This window comes from Mirounga angustirostris, unplaced genomic scaffold, assembly GCF_029215605.1.
Source record: "Mirounga angustirostris isolate CCGP_5_RB_7025 unplaced genomic scaffold, mMirAng1.0.hap1 SCAF_5, whole genome shotgun sequence".
NCBI classification, from domain to species: domain Eukaryota; kingdom Metazoa; phylum Chordata; class Mammalia; order Carnivora; family Phocidae; genus Mirounga; species Mirounga angustirostris.
Window position 1 is genome coordinate 121,552,138 of NW_026991713.1, and position 13,008 is coordinate 121,565,145.

Genomic DNA, 13,008 nt, shown 5'->3' on the forward strand with positions numbered 1-13,008 from the left:
TCCCGTGACAGCCCTGTTATGGAAAGCCCAAGCTACGTTAGATTGCCTTGGAGAATGAGATGTATGTCAAGCCAGACAGAGAGACCAAAGAGTACCAATGTGCCAAACCCAGAGGGGAGGAAGCCATCTTGAAAGTGACACTCCAGTTCCAGGTATACCAGTTGGAGCCATGTGGATGAGAACCTGCCTCGCTGATTCTTTTCTGAATTACTGATCCACAAAATTGAGAGCAAAATGAAACTTTTTTAGGCTACTAACCTTTAAGGGAGTTTGCTATGCAGCAAACCCTAACTGCAAAAGGTAGCCTATATGGTAGCGAGGTTCCCTATGAAGGCTCATTAATAAGAAATACAAAAACAATTTTTTTTGGATTTAAATACATGCTCATATTTGAAAACTACATACTTGGTTTTATGCATGACTTTTAAAAATCACTTGAATTGGGCACCTGGGTGGCTCAGTTGGTTGAGCGACTGCCTTCGGCTCAGGTCATGATCCTTGAGTCCCGGGATCGAGTCCCGCATCGGGCTCCCTGCTCGGCGGGGAGTCTGCTTCTCCCTCTGCCCCTCCCCGCTCTCATGTGCTCTCTCTCCTCTCATCCTCTCTCTCAAATAAATAAATAAGATCTTAAAAAAAAAAAATCACTTGAATTAAAGTTTGAATAAAAAAAAAACAATGTGGCCAATCTAGTTCTCCTTTCCCAGAGCAATGTAATTGATAAAATTAATCATTTACTCGTATTTATTTGAAGCGCTCATTTTTAGCCTTATCTTTCCATAAAATGGAAAAGGAAATGAAAACCAATGAAGAAATGTAGACAGATAGGTCAGTTTCTGGTGATTAAAATTCTGACCCCCCATGCAGTTCTGCACAATGACATGTTGAGAAATTTTTTGACAAGATTTGCTGTGGTGTTTAGTATTGGGGTAAAACGGTTGAGAGGGCTGCGATTTGGATGCGTGGATAGAGAAGCTGGGAAAAAAAAGGTTCTGGCTATTTTAAATCTACTCCGGTGCATGAAAAGAACATTTCCTCTCCGTCATCAATGCCAGTATGTTACTTTCCCAATAAAGTGAAATCTGTGCTGAATGGGCTACATCAGAGCAAACAGATCCACTTACCACAGTCAGCCTCATCAGACCTATCAGAGCAGTCTGGCTTATAGTCACAGACAAGGTGGGATGCAACACACTTCTTGTCGTGGCACAAAAAATCAGTGGCTTCCGGGCAACTCTCAGAAGTCTCTCCCACTGGGGAAAAAAAAAATAAAAACAAAGTCATTTTTATACTTCTTTAAATTTGAATATTCCTTTTAGTAGGTTTATAGATACATTCAAGTTAAGTTACTGATTTTAATAGGTATCCAAGGCAGACTTCTAGACACCTCCCCGCTCAGTCCCACATCCAATTTTTCAGCAAGTTATACAGACTGTGGCCTTCAAAATCATCCATTCCTTAAATCCAACATCTTAATCCAGGCACTAAAAATAATTTGCGTTGGGTTCCAGCTTAGTTTTCTAGTCCCATTTTCTGCAACTCTCCTCGTAAGTACCTGCAATTAAACTACAGTACATCCTACTCCTGAAGGGCTCACCAACAGGTCACATGCTCTTCATCTTTTCCTGTTAGCACATCCGCTAATTCCTTCACCTACACTGACCATTCCCTCTTGTGCTCCTGGAGGTCTGCTCAACCTCGGAACTCAAGGAAACAGCTTCCCTCTCCCCTTGTGTTGCCTTTTCTTGGTCAACCAAGCCCCAGGTTGGGTTCTCTATGTTTCATGCCACCTAAGAACCCTTCTATTCCTATGTTAAATGTTTACCACCTCATAGAAAAGCTGTATTACAGCTCTGCCTGCCCCTCCAGACTCCAAGCCCCTTAGAAGCAGGAGTTTGGGATGTGTTTTCTTAGGCAAACACAGTCCCTAATCCATAGTTTGTGCTTAATAAATTCTGGGTATAATAACAGAAGGCATACTAGTTTCATCTAAAGGGAGCTTAGGAATGAACATAGAATTTTCAAAGAAATTCATACTTTTTAATTGAAGTATAATGACCATACAGTGTTATATTAGTTTCAGGTGTACAATACAGATATTCACCAATTCTATACATTACTCAGTGGTCAGGTAAGTATATTCTTAATCCCACTTATCTCTTTCACCTGTTCTCCTCCACCCCCTTCCTCTCTGGTAACCATTAGTTTGTTCTCCGTATTTAAGAGTCTGTTTTTTTGTCTCTTTTTTTTCTTTGTTTGGTTTCTTAAATTCCACATATGAGTGAAATCATATGATATTTGTCTTTCTCTAACTGACTTATTCCACTTAGCATTACACCCTCTAGGTCCATCCATGTTGTTGCAAATGGCTGAATAATATTCCAGTGTGTGTGTGTGTGTGTGTGTGTGTGTGTGTGTGTACATCACATCTTTATATATAGGGTATGGTGTGTGTGTATATTTGTATATACACACATCACATCCATTCATCTACGAATGGACACTTGAATTGCTTCAATATCTTGACTATTGTAAATAAGGCTGCAATAAACTTAAGGGTGAATGTATCTTTTTGAAATAGTGTTTTCATTTGCTTTGGAAAAATATCCAGTAGTGGAATTACTGGATCATAAGATAATTCTACTTTTAATTTTTTAAGGAACCTCTACACTGTCTTCTACCATGGCTGTACCAATCTTCATTCCCACCAATAGTGCATGAGGATTCTTTTTCTCCACATTCTTGCCAACACTTGCTATTTCTTGTGTGTGTGTGTGTGTGTTTCATTTTTGTTTTTGTTTATGCCATTCTGACAGCTATAAAGGAATTGTTTTGATTTGCAATTCCTTGATGGTTAGTAATGCTGAACACCTTTTCATATGTCCTCATTCCATATGTATGTCTTCTTTGGAAAAATGTCTATGTGTCCTCTGTCCATTTTTTAAATATGATTTTTTTTGATATTGAGTTGTGTAAGTTCTTCATATATTTTGGATAGTAACCCCTTATCAGATATATCATTTGAAAATATCTTCTCCCATTGAGTAGATTTTTTTTTTGTCCTGTTGATTTTTCCCTTTGCTGTGTAAAAGCTTTTTATTTTGGTTTAATCACGAGATTTTAATTTTGCTTTTGTTTCTCTTGAATGAGGAGACATATCTAGAAAAATGTTTCTATGGCTGATGTAAAAGAAATTATTGCCCATGTTTTCTTCTAGCAGTTTTATAGTTTCAGGTCTCATATTTAAGTCTTTAATCCATTTTGAGTTTATTTTTGTGTAATGGTATAAGAAAGTGGTCCAGTTTCTTTTCCATGTAGTTGTCCAGTTTTCCCAAAATCATTTGTTGAAAGAACTGTTTTTCCCCATTGTATATTCTTGCCTCCTCTGTAGTAGATGACAATATAAGTGTGGGTTTATTTCTAGATTCTCTATTATGTTCTATTGATTGATATGTCTGTTTTTTGTGCCACTACCATACTGTTGTGATTACTACAGCTTTGTAGTATATCTTGAAATCTGGGATAGTGATGCCTCCAGATTTGTTCTTCTTTTTCAAGACTGCTTCAGCTACGTAGGGTATTTTGGGGTTCCATACAAATTTTAGGAATATCTGTTCTAGTTCTGTGAAAACTGTCATTGGTATTTTGATAGGGATTACATTAAATCTATAGATTGCTTTGAGTAGTATGGCCATTTTAACAATTTTCACAGGTAAATTCTATCAAACATTTAAAGAATTTATACCAATTCTTCTCAAACTATTCCAAAAATAAAAGAGGAAAGAAAGTTTCCAAATTCATTCTATAAGGCCAGATTTGCCAATACTGAAACCCGAAAAAGACAAAACCAAAAAAAGAGAACTATAGGCCCATACCTCTGATGAACATAGATGCAAAAATCTTCAACAAAATATTAGCAAACTGAATCCAGCAACACATGAAAAAAATCATTCACTAAAATCAAGTAGTATTTATTCCTGCGATGCAAGGGTGGTTCATTACTCATAAATTAATCAACATGACACATCAGATTAACAAGAGAAAGGACAAAAACCATATAATCATCTCAAGAGATGTAGAAAAAACATCTGACAAAGTACAACATCCATTCATGACAAAAACTATCAACAAAGTAGGTTCAGAGGGAACATATCCCTCAACATAATAAAAGTCATATATGAAAAATCCACAGTTAATACCATCTTTGAGGGAGAAAAACTGAGAGCTTCTCATCTAAGATCAGGACTAGGATGTCCACTCTCACTACTTTTTTTCAAGGTAGTACTGAAAGCCCTAATCACAGCAATCAGACAAGAAAAGGAAATAAAAGGCATCCAGATTGGTAAGGAAGTAAAACTTTTACTATTTGCAGATGACATGATACTCTATATAGAAAACACTAAAGACTCCACCAAAAAACTGCTAGAATAAATGAATTCAGTAAAGTCATAAGATGCAAAATTAATATGCATCTCTATACACTAATAAGAAAGTATCAGAAAGAGAAATTAAGAAAACAATCCCATTTACAATTCTACCCAAAATAATAAAATACCTAGGAAGAAACTTAACCAAGGAGTGAAAGACCTGGACTCTGAAAACTTTAAAACACTGATGGAAGAAATTGAAGATGATATAAAAAAATGGAAAGATATTCTATTCCCATGGATTGGAAGAACCAATATTGTTAAAAGTCCATATTACTCAAAGCAATCTATAGCAATTTACATATTTGAATATCATTTTAAATCACAGGAAGTACAATGATGGTATTTCATACCTTCACAGAGATGTGAATTAAAGGTCCCAAACTATTTTTATCTAGTTCAACAAATTAAATAAATCTCACAATTCCTTTGTTACACAGATTATTATAGGTACAGAGCTGGTGTGCCTGAGGTGAGGGTAATTTACTCAAAGTTAGGTCGTATTTCCATGAAGAAAAATAGTAAATATCCATGGATTTGATAAAAATGCAAGTTTTAACTTGTATAATTTCCAGAAATAATTTACCAGTAAAATATAGTAATAAATATGTAGAATGAAAAGAAGGCATCTAAGAAAATGGCAAATAGTTTAACTATGGGCATCAGCAAGAAGAATTAAAGGTCCATTGAGTGGTTTAGAAGCTTTGCCACATAATTTTTAAATAACACTAGTGAGAATTTATAGTTAACCCAGAGCAGTATGTGGACATTATTTAGTATGCAACGCTATGCATTGGGGATTATTTTATTTCTCCATGCCATAGGCTGTGGAGCCATATATAATTACTCCACAGAGGAAATGTGTTTTGACTTTAAACAATTCATTCTTTAGTTTTTAAAAGTGACTAAAATAGACTACATCTCTGAATGAGGCTCATTTCCTTAACAATATAGAATAGCAGTGACATGAAAAGAAATCAGGTCAATGCTTTGAATTGCAGTAAAGCAAGCAATGGCTAAAATTTCTATAGCACAGATATCGCACCAAGAAAAAAGAAAAAAGCCTACAATTCTAAGAAAAATAGATCTTCTTTAAGACAAGAATGTAGTCAGTCAGACAGTTGCTACCAAAAACCTGGTAAATAGAAAAGGCAGATTATGTTAGTGGGAATGTCTTACACATATTTAGCCACTTTCAATTTCTTTATTCAGTCAAAATGATAAAAGCAGTACCTACTAACCTGGTTGACAAATATGTGGAATGAACGATAATCTCACATATTGCATAGTTATAAGAATGGAAAGAACATTGGTGCTCATAATAGAGTTAAAGATAATATGGCTGGCAGAATAGGACATATTAAAAAAAAAAAAACTAGACTGAGTATTTATTTTAGGAAAAAAAAAGTTAGGGCACCTGAGTGGCTCAGTCAATTAAGCATCTAACTCTTGATTTCAGCTCAGGTCATGATTTCAGGCTTGTGAGATCAAGCCCCATGTCAGGCTCTGTGCTGAGCCTGGAGCCTACTGAAAATTCTCTCTCTCCCTCTCCCTTTGTCCCTACCCCTCCCTCTCTTAAAAAAAAAAAAAAAAGGAAAAAGAAAAAAAAGTTGGCAGAATCCTAAAGACCTAAAACTAAAGTATGATAAATTGAAAATCCTACAATGAAGAAAAGGTCTATAAAATAATGTAGCTGAAATATTTCATCCAATAAAAGCACGATGCATATGTAAGGCTGATCCGTTATGGCTTTGAACGAACTGTCACCAACCTGAAAGGGACTCCAATTTAAAACTGGCTTTATTCAGCTTTGAAACAGAATTGACAATCAAGAAGCTCTTGCCACTTTAAATTTCTATTTGGATTAAAAGTTTTATATACAGGGTTCATTATACAGAACGAGATATAATCATTCTGTAGATTGTATTTGCAGGCAAACATGAGTTTTATCATCTTTTTCAAGTGATGATATTCAATATGCTCTGCAATTTCAGACAGTAAATTTCACAAGGGCATACATTTTTAAGCACCTTCATTTCTCATATAGACTATACTAATCACATGCAAGAAAAAATGGGCATATTCCCTGCCTTTGAAGACCATGCTATTTAGTTGGTAATGCCATGTCTTGTGAGGTGACTCTTTGTTCTGACAGTTTCTCAGGTTTACCTTGTTTTTGATGACTTTTCCCATTTGGAGTGTACTGGTCAAGTATTTTGTGGGACGCCTTTCTACTGGAATTTGGGTTTTGTTGTTGTTGTTGTTATTGTTTTATTTATTTTCCCCTCACGATTAGATAGAATTAATGTTTTAGGGGAAGAAAGACTAGAGAAGTGTTATTTTCATCATGTAGTGACAAGAATACAAACTATTAACAGGACTTGGTAGTGTTCACGTTGACCTTGTTCACTTGGCTTGTGTAGTGCCTGCCATGATTCTCCACTCTAAGGTCCCTTTTCTATCCCTTTCCATACTCCATTCTCTGGAAGGAAATCACTGGGTGTAGGCCACATCTGTGGTGATCTACACTCCTCTCCTTCAGGGCAGGGAATGTACATAAATTACCTGGAATTCTTATGCATGGAAATTTGTCTCTCTCATTTACTTATTTATTCAGTAAGTATATCGGTATGGACTCAAGAATATTTTATACTTTGAGTCATAATACAATGCAACTTTATTTTATTGCTCAAATTGTTCCAACTTTGGCCAAGAGGAGCTCTTTCAGTTGGTTCCTGGGTCCCTCTGACATACCCCATCAATGTAGGCTTTTCTTTTTGCACACTACCTTATTTTCTAGCACTGTAAGTTGCTTCAGGCTCATCTTGTATGTTTCCTGGGTCAGTCCTAGGGATCAGCCATCAGCCGTTTCTCAAGAAGCCCTAGTTCCTTTTTTTTTTTTTTTAAGATTTTATTTATTTGAGAGAGATATAGCAAGAGAGAACAGAGCAGGAGGGAGAAGCAGAGGGACAAGCAGACTCCCCACTGAGCAAGGAGCCCGATGCGGGACTCAATCCCAGGACTCTGGGATCATGACACTTAACCAACTGTGCCACTCAGGCTCCCCGCCCTAGTTCCTTTTATTGGAAAATGTTATCAGAAGCCAAGCTCTGGGCACTAGGTTGCTCCTTGCCACCGAGATGTCATTGTTTCTAAGCTATAATGACTTGAAAAGTCATGCCATTTTTCAGTTATAACAAATGATCAGTATTATCTCTTCAACTAGTGTCTTTCCCTAAGTCTCTCTTCTCTACCTCTGGAGCTCCTATTAGAAAAGTGTTGAATTTACTCCTCTGATCCTCAGTGTCTCTTAATCTCTGTTCCATTTTTTTTTCCCTCTTTGCTATGCTGCATTCTGGTAAGCTCATATATATATATACATGTGTTTTTTAAATTTTTTTGTTGTTATGTTAATCACCATACATTACATCATTAGTTTTTGATGTAGTGTTCCATGATTCATTGTTTGTGCATAACACCCAGTGCTCCATGCAAAAAGTGCCCTCTTTAATACCCATCACCAGGCTAACCCATCCTCACACCCCCCTCCCCTCTAGAACCCTCAGTTTGTTTTTCAGAGTCCATCGTCTCTCATGGTTCATCTCCCCCTCCGATTTCCCCCCCTTCATTCTTCCCCTCCTGCTATCTTCTTCTTTTTCTTTCTTTCTTTTTTTTTAACATATAATGTATTATTTGTTTCAGAGGTACAGGTCTGTGATTCAACAGTCTTACACAATTCACAGTGCTTACCAGAGCACATACCCTCCCCAGTGTCTATCACCCAGCCACCCCATCCCTCCCACCCCACCCCCCACTCCAGCAACCCTCAGATTTCCTGAGATTAAGAATTCCTCATATCAGTGAGGTCATATGATACATGTCTTTCTCTGTTTGACTTATTTCGCTCAGCATAACACCCTCCAGTTCCATCCACGTCGTTGCAAATGGCAAGATCTCATTCCTTTTGATGGCTATTTTAAGATTTATTTATTTAGAGGACATGCAAGGGGGATGTGCAGAGGGAGAGAATCTTCAAGCAGACTCCCCACTGAGGGCAGAGCTGGGGCTGATCTCAGGACCCATGAGATCATGCTCTGAGGCAAAACCAAAAGTCAGACACAATGGACTGAGCCACCCAGGTGCCCCAAACTCATATTAATTTGATGATTTACTCTTCAGTTGTCTCTCTAATCTCTTTGCTTCACTTTTCCATTGATAATGTTCAGTTATAATTTTATTTATTTCTAGAAGTTTATTTTTATTTAGCATCCTGCCTATTCTTTTTTCATGCTTTCCTTTTTTCTGTATCATAATCCCAGTAGCAGGTGGCCCCAACAGTATAAATTTACATTGGTTTCTGCACTGTCCTTTAAGTTTAAGTGGTTCTAAAAATTTTAATATTAATTTGTTGTTTGGAGTTCTCATTCTTACATCATATTCCATCCTATATGTGGTGTGGCACAATTTTATGGTTTTGGTTTCATGACGGTAGCTCCTGTTTTGTTTGTTTTTTCTAGGTCCCTAGACAGACAACAAGTATCTTTGAGGCTTCCCTGGAAAGGAGCAGGCTTTATGCAAAGGTTTCATGTAAAAGATCCAGTCCCAAGGTATGATATTCTATGTCCAGGTCCCCAAATCCTTTAGGCCACTGGAAAGTTATCTTCCACCTGTGATCTAGGTTTTGAATCCCTTTTTATCATCCTGGGACTGGTAGATTTTTTCTTTCTTTCTTTTTTTTTAAATTTCAGTTTAGAGTATTAATTTGTGCTTTTCAAAATATTTTTATATGTTTTAGTGAGTGGGAAGCATATCCCAGGATATAATTTTGTCATTTCTTCTGTAGTCTAAATTTCAATATAAATTTAATATTTAAAAAAAACTCTTGGGGAGCCTGGGTGGCTCAGATGGTTAAGCGTCTGCCTTCGGCTCAGGTCATGATCCCAGGGTCCCGGGATCGAGCCCCACATCGGGCTCCTGGCTCAGCTGGGAGCCTGCTTCTCCCTCTCCCTCTGCCTCTCTCCCTGCTCATGTTCTCTCTCTATCTCTGTGTCTCAAATGAATAAAAAAAAAAAAAAAAAAAAAAAAAACCTCTTAATGTCTTAGATCATATATTCTAAAAAAGACCCCAAGAAAGTCCCATAAAACAATTTCTCCAAATAATAATGTTCTTTATTTAATATAAGCATTATGCTACTTGCATTTTGTCCAATGATAGATGTATGCTTTCAAAAAAATCCCTGAAATTGGCATATATGACTTTTTGTATCTTGTGTTCACATAAAGGTAAACATTTATCAGCTTCTGAGGGCATCCATTGAAACAGAAATATTAAGATGCATTTGTAGTGGGTGGAAGAAGGAATTCGTCCATAAATATGGTTTCTTTTTACTTGTTAATATGTGGATTTTCCTTGTCATTTGTCTGTTTTAACTTGTTGATAAATTATCTTTGGATAGTTTTTATGGAAGGTATGTTTCAAAAGTTTTATCATTCTAAGTAAGTTTCCCTCTAGTGAGAATTGGTAACGCTAAACAGTAAATATTGATTGTGAATGGGCAGTCCAAATATGAGGACCAAGATAATGATTTGAACCCCATTCTTATAAAAGCTCTGTGCCCTTAGGTAAACCATTTAATATTAATCTCTAAAAGAGAATACTGGGGCGCCTGGGTGGCTCAGTTGGTTAAGCGACTGCCTTCGGCTCAGGTCATGATCCTGGAGTCCCGGGATCGAGTCCCGCATCGGGCTCCCTGCTCGGCGGGGAGTCTGCTTCTCCCTCGGACCCTCCCCCCTCTCATGTGCTCTCTTTCTCATTCTCTCTCTCTCAAATAAATAAATAAAATCTTTAAAAAAAAATAAAATAAAATAAAAGAGAATACTGAAAATCAGTCTCTCATACAAAGTATGATACAAAGTGGTATCAACAACTTAGAATCTTGTATTCATTCATCCTAGAAATATGAATTAAGCCACTGTCAGACAACATGGTGGACACTGCAATAGTTCTTACCTTCAAAGAATTTATGACCTGATGATAAAAATTTATTAATAAAACAGTATGTATAGCACTAATTAAAGATATTTATGTGTTGCCATCAGAGAGCAATAAAAAGTAGCCCTAGCTTACTGTGTTGCATTAATAAATACTTAATACAGTTATTTAGCTGATGGCCTTTCAAAATGTTTATCATCTCAGCTAGTCATTTAACCAATTAGAAAGGGAGACCAGACCACTTGACTGAGACAAAGCGGTTCCTTTATGAATTTCCTTTACAAAACTCCTTTCTTCTCAGTTTCCTTAACAAGTAAGTTTGGCAACATATTGAAAACATGGAAGGTTCAGATCTATTTGAAGGAAGAGCAACATCTGGTATAAAAAAGAAAAAGGCCAAAACATATTTTGGAAAAAGTTCATGCACCCCAAATCTTCCTTCACAGATGAAATGTTTATTTCACTTGGGTTCTCTCTTGCTCTGGAAATGTGATCAGGGGCAAGTTTGCAAATGAATGGAGATCTCAACACTACTGACAATATTGCATGACCAGTATTTTCAAACATCCGGAAATTCACAATACCTTTCATAGTTTCTATTCAGCAGGAGCATTTAAATCTATCTTATGTTAGAAAAACTGCTAGGTTTTAGGAAGGTCAATGCACATATCAGATAATTCTTAGCAAGACATCTGAAAATGTAACCTCGATGATCTCCGTGATGGCAAAGTTCAGCTTGTGTCGAAATTATCAGAAGTGTTATCAGAGTTAGTGGACCATGTCTTGGCATACAGCAAGAATTTTGGAACATACCAAAAAAAATGAGATTCAACTGGTGATACACAGAGTAAAGCTGCACACTAAATGGAAAATCTTCCAAAGACTGATAGTTTCATGTTTTACACAAAAAGGTGACTTTATAAACTCTTTCTATGTTTGTTTGAAAGAAAATGACAATATCCCAACCTCTTTTCAGACATGAGATTCAGATTTTCATTTTTATTTTTATTTTAGATCTGGACATATGTTAAACATCCATTTTTTTTTTAATGGATTCTTCATTTAAGAACAATAGACTGCTGAACCCTAGGCAATATATCAAGTCAGTGACTTAAAGATTTAGACAGAAAAACATTATCAGAATGCCTGAGAAGGAGGAAGGAGAAAGAATAAGGAAATAAAACACCACCAACAACAAAACTCCGAATGTGATACTTTTATGCATGAATGCTTTTAGTGGTTTAGTGATACAGAAGTCCTCACCCATTCCCACCTCTTTTCTATTCTTCATATACCACAAACAGAACCCTTGTTCAGCTATCTGATGAGTTTCTGATTACCATTTTAAAAGAAGTATCAACCCTTCCATTCTGGACTTCACCATTGCCTCTGATATGCTGAAAATGCCTTCTTTTTTGAAACCCTCTGTTCCTTTAGCTCCTTGGCTAAAGGAGTCGCATTCCTGGTACTCTGCCATTTCTTCACTTTCCTTCTCATCTTGGCTCCTTTCTTGGCCAAGCCTTTTAATTAATTTGTTTTTTGAGAGAGAGCATACATGCACATGTGAGTGGCAGGAGGGGCAGAAGGAGAGAGAGAGAATCTTAAGCAGGCTCTATGCCCAGCAAGGAGCCAGATACAGGGCTGGATCTCGCGACCCTGAGATCATGACCTGAGCTGAACTCAAGAGTCCGGTGCTTAACCGACTGAGCCACCCAGGCTCCCCTGGCCAAGCCTTTTAAATGCTAACAGAACAAACTCTGATCCTGCTTTATTTCCCTTTGCTCTTCCTTGGGCATCATGGTTTTATGCTACCTGGGAGGTGATGATCTGATATCTACATCCCAATCTGTACCTTTTCCTGAATTTGGAAACTTACAATACATCTTCTGTTGGATTTCTCTACAGCATATCAGACATAGATAGACTAAACATAATAAAAAATGCACGCACTTTCTTCTATTGCCTACTACTTCCCACTATCTTGCATCACTTATAAACCTCATAATGCCTACCCAGGTATGGTCCACAGATGCACATCTTCTTCACCTATTTCTTGCCTTTATTCATGTTTCTATGCTCTCATCCCAGAATTGTTAGCAAAAAATGACCTTGATTTTCTTAAGTTTGGTAAAGTTGATTCCAGGACATGAACTAAAAAAGAATGTTAGCAGTTATTTACATCTATTACTGATCTCTCTTGGTCCTATGGTAGATTAGGGGGGCTATAGCAATGACTAATAACATATGCAATAAAAACAACCCCATGTAAGAAAATACATGGCTTTCCTAAAAATACAAGGTGCTAGAACCTCTCTGATTTTGGTACCATTCATGGGATTTAATGAAGAATAAGAGATTCTAAAACGCTGAACAATCTAATTCAGACTTTTTAATTAGCCCATCTCGTGTATTATTTATGTAGTAAGGTTACTGCAGGACACTGTTATATAATTTTCAATTTATGTGCAAATTTCAGGGTCATATAATGGTCAAGTTATGCTTTTGTGCACAAAATGAATAGAAACAAGTCTAATCACAGTAAATATTATCTTTGACCCTTTCCATTGAACTCCCTCATATTTGTAAGATGTA

The 13,008-nt window shown here is 36.8% G+C and overlaps 1 protein-coding gene across 1 annotated transcript in view; it reads right to left on the bottom strand.

The window, feature by feature from the left end:
- Window positions 1-13,008, bottom strand: part of MALRD1 (MAM and LDL receptor class A domain containing 1) — a 790,469-nt gene that overhangs the window by 233,374 nt on the left and 544,087 nt on the right. Inside the window, exon 31 of the mRNA XM_064590300.1 lies at window positions 1,122-1,250. Coding sequence (XP_064446370.1) covers window positions 1,122-1,250 — 129 coding nt within the window. The remainder of the gene's footprint in view (window positions 1-1,121; window positions 1,251-13,008) is intronic.